The 18,872-nt window shown below is 57.3% G+C and overlaps 1 protein-coding gene across 2 annotated transcripts; it reads right to left on the minus strand.

Moving 5' to 3' along the window:
• Window positions 1-285: 285 nt before the first annotated feature.
• MRGPRF (MAS related GPR family member F) lies at window positions 286-9,947 on the minus strand. 2 transcript variants are annotated; one of them, XM_043452339.1, is made up of 4 exons: window positions 9,642-9,947; window positions 6,744-6,853; window positions 6,400-6,501; window positions 286-2,144 (listed from the first exon to the last, which is right to left on the minus strand). In XM_043452339.1, exons 3-4 carry the CDS (start codon window positions 6,445-6,447, stop codon window positions 1,161-1,163), a joined length of 1,032 nt encoding a protein of 343 aa, XP_043308274.1. In that variant the 5' UTR covers window positions 6,448-6,501; window positions 6,744-6,853; window positions 9,642-9,947; the 3' UTR covers window positions 286-1,160. The 2 variants fall into 2 exon arrangements, with proteins under 2 accessions (XP_043308274.1, XP_043308273.1); XM_043452338.1 differs by lacking the exon at window positions 6,744-6,853 and having other exon boundaries at window positions 9,642-9,943.
• Window positions 9,948-18,872: the final 8,925 nt, after the last annotated feature.

Genomic DNA, 18,872 nt, shown 5'->3' on the forward strand with positions numbered 1-18,872 from the left:
AGGGAGCAGGGGGCCGTGGGTGGGTGGGAAGGGCACGGGGGTTAGCCAACAGAGGGTAGAGTGGGGATCACGCTCCCCCAAGCAGAGCAGTGGACACCGTCCCCGGAGAGGGAGCAACTGGGGGTGTAGACAGGCCCGCCAGGAGCCGGGGCATGAGACCTGGGGTACGGAGCAGGCCGTGCGGGGAAGGGAGCGCGGAAGGGCAGCCCACCTGGGCCTCGGATGCCCGTGGGGTCCTCAGTGTGGGCACAAGCCCACGAATAGGACAGAGGGCAGGAAGTCTTCCTCAGTGCAAGATAGAAAACATTTATTGATACACATTTACTGTCTTTCATAAAACCTCCGATGACCAAGCTGGGCCCCCGTGCCTGCAGGTGGGCTGGGGTGGCCAGGGAGAGCCAGTGCCCGCTCTCAGACGGCCCCCCGGAGCCCCGTGATGGCCTGGACGGCCCCCTAGAGCCCCGTGGGCCAGGCAGACGGCGGCTTGGATGCACCAGCCGGCGCGGAGTCAGAAAAGACAGCGAGTCACTCAAGCCGGCCGCGGCTCCTTTCTGCGTCCAGCTACTTGGCAGGACAGAAGCCCCGCCATTTGGGCCGTCCAAGGGCTCCCCAGAGGCGGGAACGTCATCTGCAGAAAGATGGGACCCCGAGGTGCTTAAGGGGCAGCTCTCCCCCACAGGGCCCTTTCGTGGCCGTCTGCTCACAGGGTCACCTTAAGAGGACGAACGGAGCCAGGAGGTGTCTTCACGGCAGGAGGAAGCTGCTGGCCCGACAGGCGATGGTGCGGGCTGAGTCCTTCTCGGGGAGGGCTGCCTCACCAAGGGGCAGAAGGTGGACAGGGCTGGGTGACGCCCTCCTCTCCCTTCCTGACCACCCTGGGGCCAGAAGGAGCCCCACACCCAGCCCGCGGCCTGGGGGCGACTTCTGTACCGCGGCTCGAAGGAGGGGGTGGCCGGGGGAGCCTGGCAGGGTCACAGGGGGCTGTCTGTCTCGCTCCCCCCTCCCCAGGGGAACCTGTGCCCTGGGAGAAGGCGGCTCGCAGGCAGAAGCAGCTTTCTCTCCCTGCGCTTGGGCCCCAGGGCTGCTGCCAGCTCCTGTCCCTCTGTCAAGGGTCTCTGGAGGCCACGTGGGCCCGGCCTCGCCTGCAGGCGCCCGGCCTCTCAGGAGGCATTCCCCGAGGGACACTGCATCTCCAGGGTGACCGTGTTGGGCGTGCCGCCTCCCGCCTCCCCCGGCTCGGCCCCGTCCCGCAGGGCCCGCTGGAAGACCACCCTGAGAGGCTCCCACAGGCGCTGCGACTTGTCCCTGCCGGCCAGGAAGTAGACCACGGGCTTGGCGCAGCTGTTGATGCAGAGGCACAGGTCGGTGACGTACTCGGGGAAGGGCGCCGGGATCCGGAAGACCCAGAAGAGGAACCAGTCGATGCCCAGGTAGATGGAGGACACGAGGAACACCGAGACCACGGCCAGGATGACGTGGTTGAGCTTGGCCGAGCGCTGGCGCCGCCGGGCCCGGCACTCTACGTGCAGGATGAGCGCTAGGCAGGGCAGCACCATGAGCGGGCAGAAGACCAGGAAAAGCAGGATGCCCAGGAAGGCGTCCATGTGCCTGCAGCCCGCCCCGGACGCCTGGCGGCCCAGGAACACGCAGAAGTAGTTGTGGACGCAGGTGACCAGCAGCGACAGGGCCCAGAGCAGGGAGCACGCCACGGCCGACAGGCGCTTGGGCCGACGGCGCCAGTACCAGGCGGGAAAGATGACCGACAGGCAGCGCTCCGAGCTGATGGCTGGCAGGAGGCTCACGCTGGTGAGGACCATGCAGAGCCCCACGATCCGGGACACGGCGCGGACGTAGTCGGCAAAGGGGCCCAGGAAGCCCCCCGTGTTCAGAATGGAGAACACGGCCTTACTAAAGAGGTAGCCGACGTCCGCGCTGGCCAGGTGCAGAAAGTAGATGGAGAAGGGGCTCCTCTTGATGGAGAAGCCGAAAAACCAGAGGACCAGCCCGTTGCCCACCAGGCCGCACAGACAGAGGAGCAGAAAGATGTAATTCATGACGGCCGGCGGCGGCAGCATGGTGATCTGCTCGATGGTCAGGAAACCGCGGCTGTACAGCTCGGGGGCCTCGCTCACGCCGGGACACATCTGCGCAGGTGCGGAGGGGGAGACGCAGTGAGGGGGCTGGTCTCCACCCCCACACCCGCGCCTGCTTCCAGGTGGGCTAGGCTGCACCCCCAGGGCTTCCCGCTGGCTCGGAATCTGCCTTTAATGCAGGAGACCCAGGTTCGATCTCTGGGTGGGGAAGGTTTCCTAGAGAAGGAAATGGCAACCCACTCCAGTATTCTTGCCTGGGAAATCCCATGGTCAGATGTGGTGGCGGGCTGTAGTTCATGGGGTAGCAAAGAGTCAGACAGGAGTGAGGGACTAAGCATGCATGCAAGCTCCACCCCCAAACCCGTGCCTGCCTCCAGCTGAGCTAGGCTCCACCCCAAAACCCACATCTGCTTCCAGGTCTATTGGTCCTGATGACAGACTTGGCTTTGGAGCAATGAATTGGCTCCAACTGGAGAACAAGACACCCCTGATCTACCACTCTGTGCCCGAGTCTGGAGCTGGCAGCCTACCAGAGTGATGGTGAAAACAGTGAAAATGATCAGTCCCTCATCAAGGGACCTGACATCCCACTGCCCAGAAAATGTCCATATGGTGCAAGAAAACTGAGGAGCCTTTCTACACAGAAGAAAACTAAAGGGGCATGACCAATCATGGCAGGGCTGTAAGCCTGGATTGTACTGTGGGTCTAGCCATCGCTGTGGAGGCTGTTACGGGAATGACTGGGGAAGTGGGAATGCAAACCATGTCTAGATAGCGGTATTGGACCCATGTTGCGCTTTCTGAACAGCAGTGCGCTGAAGATGCACTGTAGCTGCTTGGGGGGGTCCTTGATCTTAAGAAGATACAGGCTGTTTGGGGGCAAAGGGCATTGGAGTCTGTAACTTACTTTCTTTTTAAAAACTTTTAAAATATTTATTTGGCTGTGCTGAGTCTTAGTTGTGGCGCATAGGATCTCCACTCTTCCTTGTGGCAAACGAAGTCTTTAATTGTGACATATGATCTCTTAAATGCGGCATGTGGGATCTAGTTCCCTGACCAGGGATCGAACCTGGGCCCCCTGCATTGAGAGCTTGGAGTCTTAGCCACTGGATCACCAGGGCAGTCCCTGTAACTTACTTGCAAATAGCTTTAGGAAAGAAAGTATCTTCAGTGCACTTTTAAAACAGAAAGAGACTCACAGACTTCCAGTACGAACTAGTGGTTGCTGGGAGAGAAGGGATAGTTAGGGAATTTGGCATGGACATGTACACACTGCTACATTTAAAATGTATAACCAACAATATAGCACATGGAACTCTGCTCAATGTTATGTAGCAGCCTGGATGAGAGGGGAGTTCGGGGGAGAATAGATACTTGTATGTGTATATGTATATGTAAGGCTGACTCCTTTCCGCTGCTCACCTGAAACTATCACATTAGTTTGTGGCTATACCCCCATACAAAATAAAAAGTTTTAAAAAAAGATACTAGATAGAAAGTACAAGTGACAACAGGCTAACAAGAGTCGATAAAGGTTTAGGCAAATTTACAAAACTTGCAATGCTTCATACTAAAACATGAAAACATTTATTTAGAAGAGCAAAAATCACTTGCAAGTTACCAAAACAAAAGTGAACCGTGACCCACAGTGGGATCAGAGAGACCTGGGGAATCAGGGTGGTCCCCTGCTGGGTCTGGGTGACCCTTTGGCTTTCTGGATCATGAGGGAACTGGGCCTGGCCAGGGGGTCCCTGGAGGGGGAGACGCTGGAGGCAGCAGCTATTTATAGAGCTGTGGGGGAGCGCTTCTGTGGTTTGACACTTGGTCTGGCTGTGTGAGTCCATCTGGCTAAATGTCAGTCTTGGCTGCAGGGTCTGGGCTGGTGGAGAAATGCATGAAGGTGGGCCAGGTGCAAGAAACCAGCGAGTGGGGGGACAATGGCAAACTGGAGGGCACCTCTCCTGAGCAAGTGGGCAGCCGCTCTGCTCCAGCCGGGGGCTCCAGTGGGGACTGGCAGACTATGACGGATCATCTTTCCCCCACTCCCCAGAGAAGGCAGAACTCGAGACTGTAAGCTCTGTATGTGCGTGCTCACTCAGTCATGTTCGACTGTTTGTAACCCCATGGACTCCAGCCTCCCAGGCTCCTCTGTCCATGGAATTCTCCAGGCAAGAATACTGGAGTGGATTGCCATTTCCTTCTCCAGGGGATCTTCCCAACCCAGGGATCCAACCCGCATCTGTTGTGTCTTCTACATCAGCAGGTGGATTCTTTACCACTGAGCCATCTAGGAAGCCCTAATGTAAACTACCCCGATCTTTAAACATCTGAAAAAAACACTGTTTGGGCCAAGCACAACACGTCTTTAGAAGCTGATTCTGTTCTCAGGCTATCGATTTTGACCTCTCGTCCCAAGTGGCCGAGGCTGCCCAGAACACTGTCACTCCCCTGCCACACCCCGGCAGACATCACTCATCCTTCCCAGTGCTCTTTCCCACAGAGCCTGAACCTCACCTCCCTTTAAACGCCTGCAGGGTATCAGTTCCCACTGCTCATGACTCTCCCTCCAAAACAAAAGCAAAACAAACAAACACACAAACAAAACCCAGAAGGTTGTCAGATCAAGCCCACTCTGCTGCTTTCCAGATGGCCCCCAGCTCTGGCAGAAAGCTGGGTCCTGAAAGATGGTTTTCTGGGCCTGACACTCCATAACAAAGGGAGAGCACTTTTGGCCTGGCTCTGGTCAAGGGGCATCTGCAAGCAGGGACTGGAGGGTGTTGGTAAACTTTGGGTTGACCCCGTGAGCTCAGGGCATGGGGTCCTAGCCACTGCCCAGCATTCTCTAAATACATTTACTGATGACTCCACATCTGTCTGTCTGTCAGCTCTCAAACTCTTCGTGCTGTGTGTGTGTGTGTGTGGTCGTGTCTGACTCTTGCGACCCCAGGGACTGCAGCCCGTCATGTCTCCTCTGTCTATGAGGTTTTCCAGGCAAGAATACTGGAGTGGGTTGCCATTTCCTCCTCCAAGGGATCTTCCTGACCCAGGGATCGAACCTGCATCTCTTGTATTGGCCGGCAGATTCTTCACCACTGTACCACATGGGAAGCCCATCAAACGCCTTAGCTTGCTCTAATCTCAGTCTTTCCTGTTGGTGGTTCTGGCTACTCCAGGCCACAGAGTGGCCTCCTAAGAACCTCCTCTTAGCTGGGGAAGAGAGGCGTAATCTACAAGACCACTGACTGAAGCAGTCGGTGGAGGACCAGCTCTGCGCCCAAGGGAACAGGGCAGCAGGGGCTGCAGCTGACAGACCAGATCACTCAGAGCCTCTCGCAGGCTGGAAAAAATCTGCAATCCTCTCCGCAGGGTCAGAGCGGGAGGGCCGGTGAGTCACTGGGCGTGAGCTGCCATCCCGGCCACATACCACCTTGTAAAATGCCTGCCTGGAGCCTGGTCCCCTCCCTGGGCTCTGCCTCTTCTCTGGGGGTTTCTGGAGACTCTGGAGCTGGTCCCATCTCTGCTTCCCGTGGCGGCCACCCCACAGCGGTCACCATCAGAAGCAGGACGGGGCTGCAGGCGTGGTGGGGAGGTGCCTGGGGCTATGGCTCAGGTCCTGGGCAGGAGTCCGGGCTCTGCTGGGCCTCTGGACTCACCCCCGTTGAGTCACTACACTGGCGTGAGCCTTCGTTTCCTCAAACGTTGTACCCGCTAAACTCAAGAGGTCCTTCCAACTTGAGAGGGTTTTGCCCAGGATTCAGAAAAGAACTCCAGAGTTTCCAACAGTCTCAGAGAAGTAGGGACCAGAGGGGCAAGGGCAGAAGGGTGGGTCAGCCTGGTGGACTCTCAGAGTCTCAGCTGCAGGATGGCGCCTGCAGGGGGGAGTTAAGCCGTGGCGGCGGGCCCTGGGTGACACTGGTGGGGTGGGCCAGAGCCCCACGGAGCATGTGACCTCAGGGCCCCTTTGGAGCCAGTTTTGCAGGACCTCCCGGCAGGGCCTAGCCATGAGAAATAGCTGACCGCCCCATCCCCACAGGGAGGAGAGAACGAGACCTCTGGAGGTTGGTAACACAGGACAGGTTTTGAGGGTGTCCAATGATGAAGGCACTGGGGATCTGAGGGACCTGGTAAGCAGTGCCAGGCCACACAGCGCAGAGGGGCCCTGTCTGTCCCGAGCTAGAGGATGGGTTCTGGGTGGCAGAGTGTGTGTGAGCAGGACGTATCGGGGTGGCGTGCTCCTCCCATCACACCCATCCCGCAGGCCCCGGCGGAGGAGCCCCCTCTGTGCGGAGCTGATGGAGGCACTTGCCTTGTTCCAGTTGGTGGGGTCGGCCTCCCAGGAGCAGTTTCCGGCCATCTCCAGGCCTGGCCAGTCCACGTTCCTCAGGGCTCCGCTCACAGCTCACCGGCACTGAGAACGGCACAAAGGGTCACATCAGGGGGGCGGTGTCCTCCACGCCTGGGCAGGCCCCTCCCCAGGCCCGTAGGGCTGTCCCCTTGGAGGACAGGTTCATGAGCCATCCCCTGGTTCCCCAGAGGCAGGGCCCTGTGGGAGGCACGGGGCTTCCTGCTGAGTCCAGAGTGGGTGGCATCCGTGTGCACTGTCCCCTCCTTCCCTGGGGAGGGGGTCCTCATTCACCCTGCTGCTGATACCTTAGTGATACCTCCTGGGGAAGAAGTCCTTCTCCTTCCCAGCTCTGTCTGACATTTCTGGAGCCAGATGGTGTCTGGGGATACGTTTGCACACACTTCTTGGGCACCAGCTTTGTGTCCAGCCAGGGGTGGGACAGGGGTTCCGGGCAGTTAGTTCCAGGAGGGAGCGTGGGAGAGAAAAGATCATTTCTGGCAGGAAGACTTCCTGGAGGAGGAGGCTTTCCCCTGGGCCTTGTGTTTGTATGGCATCACCAACTCGATGGACATGAGTTTGGGTAAAGTCCAGGAGTTTGTGACGGACAGCGAGGCCTGGTGTGCTGCAACTCATGGGGTCGCAAAGAGTCGGACACGACTGAGCGACTGAACTGAACTGAACTGAAGGTGTCTGGTCTTTCCCGTACACGTGCCTGGAAGGCAGGGCAGCATCAGCATTGCTGTCATCACCCACCATCAACCCCGGGTCAGTGAGAGCCTGCTCACGGACACCCGTCCTCCTGTCTGGTCCTGGGTTCCAGCAAGGAGGCAGGTGTAGTCACGCCCCTGTGATGAGGACAGGGAGGTGAGGTCACCTCCCTGCGGGGGTTGGGGGGCACACTACGGCTTTGCAGATTTGTGTCTGCAGAGCCTAGACGGGCTGAAGAGGCAGGGAGGCTGGAGAGGCCAGCCCTAAAGTCGCTATGGTGGCCCTAGCTCCAGGCCGGAGGAGGAGCAGCTGGACTCGGCCAGGACTTCAGGTCGGGGTTAGGGGTGGGGGGCGGCTGGGAGAAGCGAGGGGTGGCCTGAGACTTGTCCATCTTGGCCGGGCAGAGCTCATCGGTGGACTTGCCACGAGTTCACTCGAATTGACCGCGATCCCCAACTTGAGCTCAGCCCCAACTTGGCAAGCACCCATCCCTTCCACCGTGCAGGTGGGAAACTGAGGCTGTGAGTGGAGGAGGGGCTTTGCGGGGGGCCCAGCCGGGCGGCGGGGTGCTGGGCCCCTCCTCATCCTCCTGACTCCCCCGGAATTCCAACCCGGCCGCAGCCAGTCGAGGCCGCCTTGCGCCCCTCCGCCCCGGGCCGGGAGGGTGGGCCCGGGCGGGCGCCGGTCATTGGCTGCGCGGAGAGGCGGTTCTTGCGAGCCGCCCGCCCTCTTTAACCACCGGCCTCCCGGAGCCCCCGGCGCGGGGTCGCCTGGAGGGGACACCGGCGGGGCTGGCGCGGACCGCAGCCGCTGGCTGCGCGCGGGGTGGGAGCCCTTTTGCGTGATCCAGCTCGTGAGGCCTGAACAGTGTGGGTCTGCAGATAGCGAAGGAGCGGGGCAGGGAATGGGTCTCAGGCGTGCATATAACTGTGCCCCCCACCCCCGCCCCCGTGGCGGTCTTGACTCTCGTTGGACCCCTGTCCCCGTTGCCATGGACAAATCTCAACCTCCTTCACACGCTGGGACTTGTTGAAACTCTCCGGGTGCCTGCAGCCCTCAAACTGCCCGCCTCAGCCCATCTTCCGGGGAGTAGCTGCCCTTCCACCCTCTTCTTCCTCCACCGACCTTACTCTTCTGCTCATCCTTCCAGACCCAAACCACCCCCAGGCCTGGGCCCCAGGCTCGGGCCCCAGGCTTGATGTCCTGACTTGGAGGGCCTCCACTGTTCCCCTCCCGCCAAGCTAGACGCCCCCCGTCCCCCAGCACACAGATGCCCCCCAGGATTGCTGGCTGGGACCTGCCCACAATGGGGCTGGGCACGCAGTGTTGACTCGAGGGGTGACTGTCACTGTGTGTGTCTGAGCTCTCGCTGCCCTGCCACGGGCCATCGGAAAAGCTATTGCACTCGTATGGAGGGACCTGAGAGCCGAGTTGAACCCCACGTGGGCCGTGGAAGGACATGTGTGTGACATGTGTGAGGGATGGATGCGCCTGAGTGCATGTGCTCCTCACACTGGGATCCGGCCTATGACAGGGCTAGCTTGCACTAACGCAGACAAAAGAAAATCTGCCAGCTCAGCTCACCGTGGACCCTCCCCTCAAAGCAGGAGCCCAGGGATGGGCCTCAAGCCACCTGTCTGCCTCCCAGGGTCCCAGGAAGCCCCGCATCTCTCACTTCCACCCACCATGCCCGGGTCTCTGAGCCCGGCCCAGCCGGCTATGCAGGGCTTTGCTCCAGGAGGCCTGGCTTGGAGGGAGCGAGCAGTCTCCAGTTCTGCCGTCTTCCCGGCCCCTTGTCTCCTTGGCTGGGGGGCTGCCGCCTGGGCTGGGTCTGAGACAGCTGGCTGTGGGGTGGGCTTGCGGCTGTCCCTCCCCACCGGACACAGGGGAGACCTTTTGGAATGCCTCAGGAATAGACAGCTTCGCCCAGCGCCAACACCCCACCAGGCACTGCCCGCCTGGGAGAAGGTGGGACGCAGCCGCCCAGCCTCCGTGGCTGAATAGCCTCCTCCGCGGCTTATTCCTCGCTGTCTACCCCAGGGCAGGCCCCGAGCTGCCGGAAGCGCAGTCTGCTTGTGTGACAGCAGTGGGATGCTGCCTGCTGGGTGTTCCCCTTCCTGCCCTTCCAGAAAACTCACTTGGACGGCTGGAGGCTGGCAAGAGTAGGGGAGGCGGGGAGGGGGAGCCCCCACCCTCCGGAGGACAGACCAGGAGCTGGAAGCCCAGGACAGATGGCTTGGGGGTCGGAGTGCCGGGGCCTGCTGCACAAGACGGGGGCTCTCAAGTGGCCCCGTGTCCTCGGGACTCCTGGGGCCTCGGATGCTGACAGCACTGCTCTGGGGGTCTCGGGGGGGGCTCCTGCTTGGAGCCATGTGATTTCCAGGGGCTGCCAGCCTTGAAGGTGCCCACCTCTCTCCCTTTCCCTGCCCAGGCCTTCACCCTGCAGCCCTGGCTGCCGAGATGCCCTCCCCTGGGCCCCGGGTGTGTGGCACTACCTGCAGCTGCGGGCCTGATCCTCGGAGGCCTCCCCTTGGCGGAGGGCTCCTCCCGCGATGCCCACCTCTGGTCCCGAACCACCGGGGCGGGCAGGCCAGCCCGGGGCACTGCCCGGAGGCTCAGGAAAGGCGTGCTCCGAGTGCAGGAGAGCCTCGCCTGCCTGCCTGCCTGCTTGCTGGAGATGGCTTTGGAAGTGTAACCCGCCCCAAACCCAATTCCAGGCCCTGCAGGAGGGGCGGGGTCGGGGAGGAGCAGGAGGGGCCTAGCCGGGATGAAGCTGTGGGAAGGAATGCCCCGCTCCGGACCCCCCCACCCCAACCCCGACTCCCACCCCGAGCCCCACTGGGAACTCAGCTCGCCGCCTGGTGACGTCACGTTGGCCCGAGCACTGCGGCCCGAGTCCAGCTGTGAATCTGCAGCTCCGAGGGGCTGCCCGCGGCACGCGGAGAGGGAGCGCCAGGCTCTCCGCCTGCCCGGTGCCTTCTCTTGGCCCCTCCCTGGGCATCTCTGGGCGTGTGGGCCTGGGGTGGAGGTGGGGGGGGGTGGAGTGAGCCCCCCGGTACCCAGGCACTGATAGCGGAGCAGCCAAGGAGGCAGAGGGCGAGGGCTCCAGGCTGGGGCGGCGCTCGGCCTTCGCAGAGGCCCACCTGTGACTGCACAGCAGGGCCACCCAGGCGGCACCCCACAGCCCCTTCCACCCCGGACTCTGCCCAGGGCCCCCCTGCGGGCTTCTGGAGCCAGGATTCCCTTTCCCCAGCCCTAATAGCAATCAGATGGCGCAAGTGGAAAATCACAGCGCTCGCCTGGGGCCGGACCGAGCAGGGAAACGGGCGGGGCTGCGGTGCCTGGTGCGTGCGCCGCTCGGCGGGAGGATGAGTCCGCCTCCCCCCAGCCGGGCGAGCCCCTCGCGGGGTCCTGGGGCACCGAGCCAAAGCCTGGGGGGTGGGGGCGGCAGCGCAGGGGCCAGAGGGGGGTGGCCTTGAGGACGCGGAGGGTGAGGAGCGGCTTTCCCAGGCAGCCACCAGGGAAGGCTCCGCTGCCCTGGACCGACTTTCTCATGGCCCCGCGGAGCCCGGGGGAATTCTGAGCACAGCCTCTGCGGAACACACGGTGCCCAGGCTGGGGGCTGCCTCGGCGGGCCTCGACTCGGCAAGAGAACCCAGACACGGAGCTCTCCTGCACCTGCCCTGGGCCTGCAGCACCTCCGTGCCCAGAGGAGCACGATGTCCCTGCCGCCTGTGAACCTCCGAGGGGGCGCGGATTTTTCCCTACTGGGTCCGGCAGGCCTGGGGTGGGGGGGCCTTTGCTTTTAGGGAGGGGTGGGGTGAGGAGTCGAGGATGCTGCAGTTCCCGGCCACGCCCGAGGAGGAGGGGGAGGAGAGGCTGGGGACCCTCCCCTCCTCTCCCAGGCCGGCCAGCTGGGGCCCAGCTGGGCCGCTTGTTTACACGCGGAGGCCAGGGGGTGGGGGTGGGGGGGCCAATCCCGGCAAGTTCCAAGTGTAATTGCGTTTGGACTCTTAAAAGGAATTGTGTGAAGTGGGCAGCGGCTCTGAAGTCCACCGCCTTATTTGGTATGGAAATCTGTTTCTCTCAAAACTAAGAGAGGTGCTTGTAAATGGGAAAGCCATCCTTTGCCTGGGTGTGCTGCGTCCCACTGCCACCCAGCGTCCTCTAGCCTGGAGGCCCAGCTCCCGCAGGGACTTGGAGGGAACCCCGGCCGCACGTGGGGCTCCCCTGGCTGCCTCCAGTCTTGGGTGGCCCTGGGCCTCCTGGAGTTGCAGTGAGGAGGGAATCAGGGTGCTGGTGACCCCAGAAACATGTGTCATTCATCCCCCTCCCCCTTCAGCGAGGCCCCTCCCCCTTCAGCGAAGCTTAGGGCGACTTGGAGATGACTGGCCCAGTGCTGGGCACCTGGAGACTGAGACACGGTCCCGACACTTCCAACCCTCCTCTTCTGTCCTCACACTCCGAACAAGCCACCACCCTGCCAGCCAATGTTCTCCGCCCCTCCCGGGAGAACAGGACTTAGTTTCAGTGGTCGTGTGCCGTGGGCCTCAGGTGTCACACCTGCCCTAGCCCCCTACAAGGGTGCAGGCAGGACCTCCTCTGCTAGGCCCTCCTGTGGTCCCTCACTGCCAGATGCTCCCTGGATGGGAGATTGGCCCCTCCGGGACCACGGGGAAGGTGCAGAGACCCCAGGCAGGCCCCCACACCCATCAGAGCACCTGCCGGGCACCAGGCACTGTGCTGTGAGCTGATGAGCTGGCAGGAGCTGCTGTCGAGCTGGGAGGCAGACCAGAATCAGAGGACCCAGACCCGTGTAAAACCACCCCTGGACAGAAGGCCCTGGGGCTGGGCATGCCAGCGAAATTAGGATGGCTTCTCGGAGGAGGTGATGATGGAGCCCATGGGGAAAGTTGGGAAGGAGTGATTCAGGTGAGGAGGGGAGGAAGGCATCTCCGGCAGAGGAAACTGCATGAGCAAAAGCCCTGGGGCAGGGATGCGAGCTCCACGAGTGACCGGGGGCTGGGTGAGGCCAGGGGGAGGAAGGGAGGGCAGAGGTGTGGATGAAGCCCCCAGGCCAGGCCGCTCTGAATGGCCCTTCCTGGCCCAGGATCTCACCCTCTGTGTCCTGTTCTCACCTTTCTGCTGCCCGTTGTCCCATCTGCTCAGGGGACAAAGGCAGTGACGATGATGACAGTTACAGCTGGTCCTCTGAGCCAGGTGGAATGACTTCATCCTCACAGCACGCCCTTTCGACGTGCTCGGGCAACACACATTTACTGAGCACCTACTATGTGCCTGGACTGTTCTAAAACCTGGGAATCCACTGAGGAAGGAACAGATAAAGACCCCTGTGTACAAGGGGCCCAGATTCCGGAAATGAGGAAACTCAGACCCAGGGAGCATCTCTGTGTAGCTCCTGGAGGCCCCACCCCCCCGCCACCGCCCCATCCAATGGCAGAACTCGAGCTGGGGCGCTGGGAGCTCTCTGTATCTACAGCTCCAGCACTGGGCACGGAGGTGTCCAGGTGGGAGGGGAGCTCCAGAGGCCCACGTTCCGGTCCTGTCCTGCCTCTGATGAGCCAAGAGAAACTGAGCCTCTTTCCCAGTGGTATCGCAGAGGAAGGTGGTGGGGTTTGAGACACCCTGTCCCCACCTTCTGCTCCAGCTCTGATAGGTTGGCGCTTCTCTTTTCTCAACAGGTCTTTTGAGATACACCTCACATACCAAACGATGTTGTTCAGTCGCTCAGTCGTGTCTGGCTCTTTGTGACCCCATGGACTGCAGCACGCCAGGCTCCTCAGTCCTCCACTATTTCCCAGGGTTTGCTCAAATTCATGTTCATTGAGTCGGCGAGGCCATCCAACTATCTCATCTTCTCCTGTCCTCTTCTCCTTTTGCCCTCAGTCTTTCCCAGCATCAGGGTCTTTTCCAATGAGTCAGCTCTTGGCATCAGGTGGCCCAAGTATTGGAGCTTCAGCTTCAGCATCAGTCCTTCCAATGAATATTCAGGGTTGATTTCCTTTAGGATTGACTGGGTTGATCTCCTTGCAGGCCAAGGGACTTTCCAGAGTCTTCTCCAACACCACAATTTGAAAGCATAATTCTTCGTCAGTCGGCCTTCCTTATGGTCCACCTCTTACATCCATACGTGACTACTGGAAAAACCAAAGCTTTGACTATATGGACCTTTGTTGAACAAGTGATGTCTCTGCTTTTTAATATGCTGTCTAGGTTTGTCATAACTTTCCTTCCAGGGAGCAAGCATCTTTTAACTTTATGGCTGCAGTCACCAGACAATTCACATCTTTAAAGTCTATGATTCAGTGGTTTCACTGGATTCACAGAGTTGTGAACCTTGACCGCAGTCTAATTACAGAACATTGTTGTCAATGTTCAGAAGAACAGAAGAACCTCATACTCGTTAGCAATCTTTCCAGCCACCCACACCCCAGGCCCTGGTCACCACTCATCTAATCTCTGTAAATTTACCCATTCTGGACATGTTGTAGAAATAGAATCACACAGGTCTTTTGTGTCTCGATTCTTTCATGAAGTGTAAAGTTCTCAAGGTTTTTACATGTTGTGGATTCACGTATCAGTGCTACATTCCTCTTGGTGGTGACAGGCTGGCTTTTCAGGGTCCAGGCCCCCCCTTCTCTTGACTAAGCTCCTCTAGGAGATGAGGCAAATGTGTGCATGGTCTGGGTTTCCCGGGTTAGTTCCTGAGGCCCTTTGGTTTCAACCCTTGAGACTGAAAAAGTCTCTCCAAGGTCTAGCTGGTTTTCCTAATAGGAAGAGAGAGGAGGACACTTCCTCCCTCCTCTCACCCCTTCTCCAGCTGGAGCATCTGAGATGGAAAGTGCATGTGGGGAATCTCTGTAGAAACCTGCATTCTCCTGTGTCCTACATGTGGAAGACTAATCATTTGTTCATTCATGCATTCATCATCCTATCTGTTCATCCATCCATCATCCATCAACCACCCATCCATCATCCATCTTACATCCACCCATCACTCATTCATCCATCACCCATCCATCCATCATCCATTTATCCATACATGCATACACCATCCATCCATCCATCCATTATCCATCCACCCATCCATGCATACATGCATACATCATCTATCCATCCATCATCCATCCATCCATTCTTATCTTCATTCAGCACATATTGACTGAACACCAACAATGTTGGCGTTGGGGAAACAACTGTGAAGAAATCAGACATGAAGGGAGAGAAGGACAGGTGATAAACAGAAACATGTGAACTCAAGAATTCCAACTGGAATCAGTGCAGGTAGGATAATGAACAGGTGTGGTGATAGAAAATGATGTGGTAGGAGAAGAGAAGGTGTGATGTAGTCTGGATAATGCCCCCCAAAGATGCTGACATATGTCCTAATCCCCAGATCCTGAGACTAGAGGAACTTACATGGCAAAAGAGACTTTGCAGATATAATGAAGCTAAGGATACTGAGATGGGGAGCTTACCCAGGGTCATCTGGGTGGGCCCTGTATAATCTCAAGGGTCCTCATAGAAGGGAGACATGAGGGTCAGCGTGAGATGTGATGACAGGAGCCAGGCAGGAGATCAGGCAGGAGATGTGATGAGCAAAGAAAAGAGGTTGGGGGGATGTGAGAAAGGGGCCATGGGCAAGGATGCATTATTCTCTAGAAGCTGAAAGAGGCAGGGAAATGGATTGTCCCCTAGAGTCTCCAGCTCTGCCCACACTTTGATTTTAGGCTTCTGATCTCTAGAACTACAAGAGAACAAATGTGTGGAGATGTCCTTGGTATTCTCACTGCAGTGGGTTCAATCCCACAGGCCCTGTGGCAGCCAAAATAAAAAAGAGAGAGAAAATAAGTGTGTGTTGTCTTAAGGCACCCAGTTTGTGGTTACAGCCACCCACTGGTTACAACAGCTATAGGAAGCTAGGGCAGAATGGTAGAAAGGCCTTTCCATCAAGGCCAGGCTGGAAGCTCTTTCTGCTCGAGTCAAGGCTGGAGGAGGGGAGGGAGAGGAGCTAGTTACTCACTGGAGTTCACAGGAACAGTCTGGGATCAAGAACAGCAGGTGCAAAGGCCCTGAGGCTGGAAGAAATTTGCTGTTGTGGAAGATTGGAAAGGGAGGTGGGAGGGCAGGAGGGGGAGGGGGTATGATGAGGCTGGGGAGGTGGCTGGGGCCTCCAGACCCCCTGCAAGCCCAGCGCAGAATGCCTTCCTGGGATCTGAGGTGGGGTGTCCTGGGAGTGGGGCCTTGGCTGTCTCCCGTCCTCCTAGTTTGAGGCTCTCTGCCCAGTTCCTCACTTTCCTGCTGCCCAGACGTTTCCTACCTGTGTCCGCTTCTCTCCCTCTGCGTGGCCACTGCCCCGGGGCAGGCCCGTGTGTGTCCCCCTCGGACTCCTTGCTGGTGCCACAGCCTCCCATCATCACAGCGTGCCTTCTGCCCATTCATCAGACTCCTTAATGTGGGCCAGCCCGTGGGGACCCTCAGCATCGTCGTGCTTGCCTGCCTCAAACTCCTTGGCCAGTCTCGACACCAGCTCTGGTCCCCCTCTGCTCATCTATACCCCTGTTCCCCTCCCTCCACACCTGTATCCTGGGAGCAAACCCCAGTCATCACATCATTTGATCTGTGGCCATTTCAGCACGGGATTGAAAAATAAGGAAACCTTTAAAAGACCACATTTTCATTTTAAAAGTCTACCACGATCATTTCTAAAAGTCATGAAGGATAATTCCTTAAAATCAACAAATATCCAGTGTCCACGTTTATTGATTTATTGACAGGATTGTGTGTGTGAATCAGAATCCAACTAGATGCACGGGTTGATCTGCTTCTTTTTCCTGTTTTAAGTTATAGGTTCCATTGCTGTGTGACTTTCCTGTTGGTGCAGTGATAAAGAATCGACCTGCCAATGCAGGAAACGTGAGTTCGATCCCTGGATCGGGAAGATCCCCAGGAGAAGGAAATAGCAACCCACTCCAGTATGCTTGCCTGGGAAATTCCACGGACCGAGGAGCCTGGCGGGCTGCAGTCCACGGGGTCGCAAAGAGTCAGACATGAGTGAGCAACTGAACAACAGTCCCCTGCAGCATTTCTCTCTCTGTTTCTCTGTCTCTGAGCTAGATCAGGAAACAAACACATCACATGATCAGGGAAATAATCAGGGGTTTCATACAGGAAAGTGGGTGGGGCTGGACCATGGACATCTCGAAGGCTGGGACCACAGGATGTGAGAAGCAGTCACTGGCCGTCAGGACCCCGGTCACTCACCCACCGGTGTGGGTGCAGACGCTGGGGAAGCGCTTGATCTAGCGTCACCTAGGGAGGATGCAGTGGGGTGGGGCAGACAGCCCAGCACAGCCCACCCCACCCCTTTAACTATGCTTAACTTCTTGGGGGAGCCGCAAGTAGTTTGTGTGAGAGGTGGTCCCAGGAAGCACTACCCAGAGATGGGGAAGTGAGACAGAAAGGAAAAGACTTGAGAATTCGCTTCTGCCTGGCTTTGAGCCGTCTGGTCCTCAGCTCGCCAGCCCCCAGCCTCCATCCGTGGGTTACCATGACAACAGCAAGATGTTTGCAGGTGCCCCAGAGAGGGTGACTTGAGGGGAAGGGGACAGGCTGGCAGTCGGGGTGTGGGAGGGTTGGTGTAAACCCACCCTTGACTTGGAGAGGGGGGCCGGAGGGAGGCAGGCGAGGAATGACGTTGCACTAAGTACCGGGGTCACTTTCTGCGTTTCCGCTGGGCCCGCTATTGGTGCAAGTGGACACACAAGACAAAAATATGCCTTGATCCCCACATGGAATTAGTCACAGTTTTCCATGGGTCTAGTGCAGAATTGGGGAGTTGTTCTCCAGTCTGAGTGCTCCGTTGTCTCCTCTTTGTGGGAGTCCATGTTTCTGAAACTTTCTGGCAGAAGTAGCTGTTTTCCAGATAACACTCAGAATTGTTTAGCTCCTCGTAGAGCTGTTGGATCTGGAATTTCCCCCCCGAGGCCTGAGCCAGCTGAACAGATTATGCTGATTGGTATGTGTGTGTATTTCAAGTCATTAAAAATTAAAGAAATAAAATTCCAGTATCTTTTAAAATAAATGATGTAAAATGCATCTAACAGAAAACTTGACATTTTAATTGTGGGGTTTTTTTTTTTTAATACATTTTTAAAGTTTTGCTGTCCTGGGTCTCTGTTGCTTTGAGTGGGCTTTCTCCAGTCGCGGTGTGCAGGCTTTGCATTGCGGTGGCTTGTCTTGTTGCTGCCGAGCAGGGGCTTTAGGCGCGCGGGCTTCAGTAGTTGCAGCACGTGGGCTTGGTAGTTGCGGCGCGTGGACTTAGTTGCTCTGCGGCACGTGGAATCCTCCGGGACCTGGGATCGAACCTGTCCAAGTCCCCTGCATTGGCGGGTGGATTCTCACCCACTGGACCACCAGGGAAGTCCCCATTTTAACCTCTTTTAAGCGTACAGTTCTGTGGCCTTAAGTACATTCAACGGGGCTGGGCAGCCGTCTCCTCCATCATCTCCCAAACTCTATCTAGTAAAATTGGAACTCTGTCCCCATTAAACATTAACTTCCCATCCTCTTCCTCAGTCCCTGGCCCCCACCATCTTATTTTCTGTCTCCATGAATGTGACAACTCTAGGGACCTCATATGAGTGGAGTCATGCAGCATTTGTCCTTTTGGGACTGGCTTATTTCACTTAGCATTACATGCTTGAGGTTCATCCATGTGGTAGCATGTGTCAGAACTTCCTTCCTCCTTAAGGCAGAATGACATTCCACTGTACGGATGGACCATATTTTGTTTATCCATTCATCTGTCGATGGACACTTGGATTGTTTCCATGTTTGGGTTGGGAATACCTGTTTGAGAGCTTGCTTTCCATTCTCTTGGGGAAATACCCAGAATCAGAGTTGCTGGATCACGTGATCATTTTATTTCTAATTTTTTTGGGGGACCATTTCACTCCCCATCTTACATTCCCACCAACACTGCACAAAGCTTCCAATTATTCCACAGCCTCACCAACACCGGTTATTTTCTATGCTTTTTTTTCACAGTAACCATTCTAATGGGTGTGAGGGGATCCCTTAATTTAATGTTGAATACAGAAAATCATATCTTTCTACCTAACAGAACCCCATTGTCCCCTGTACAATCAAAGACACTAATTCTCCATCCAAAAAAGGAGATGCAAAGTTCCACCTCTGGGCAGTGTTTTCTAGCTGAGCTGCAATCCCCTTCTATATCTTGTGACTTAAAATACTAGATATTGGTTTATTTTTTTAAATTAAAAGAATTTATTTAATTATTCAGTTGTTCTGGGTCTTACCTGCTGTACTCAGGATCTTCAGTTTTGACATGTAGGATTTAGTTCCCTGACCAGGGACTGAACCTGGACCCCCTGCATTGGGAGTGGAGTGTCTTAGCTACTGGACCACCAGGGAAGTTCCTTGAGCTGCTATTAACCTACTTTATAGTCGTTGGACTATCAACTGGATCTGGGGAGAAAACACAGACAGCTTTAGTCCTGTAATTCCAGCTAGGTGGATACGCCTTCTTTTTCCTCTGTTCATTCTATACCCAGTCCCTTTGCCCCATCTCAGCTCATCCTGGTTCTTTGCCTGGTGGGGTGCCCAACACTTCATTCCTGAAGGATCTACGCCCTTCACGGGTCGTTTAGGCTCCCCTAGGTTTGTACATGAGAGTTCTCATG

The sequence above is a fragment of the Cervus canadensis genome, chromosome 29, assembly GCF_019320065.1.
Source record: "Cervus canadensis isolate Bull #8, Minnesota chromosome 29, ASM1932006v1, whole genome shotgun sequence".
Lineage (NCBI taxonomy): Eukaryota > Metazoa > Chordata > Mammalia > Artiodactyla > Cervidae > Cervus > Cervus canadensis.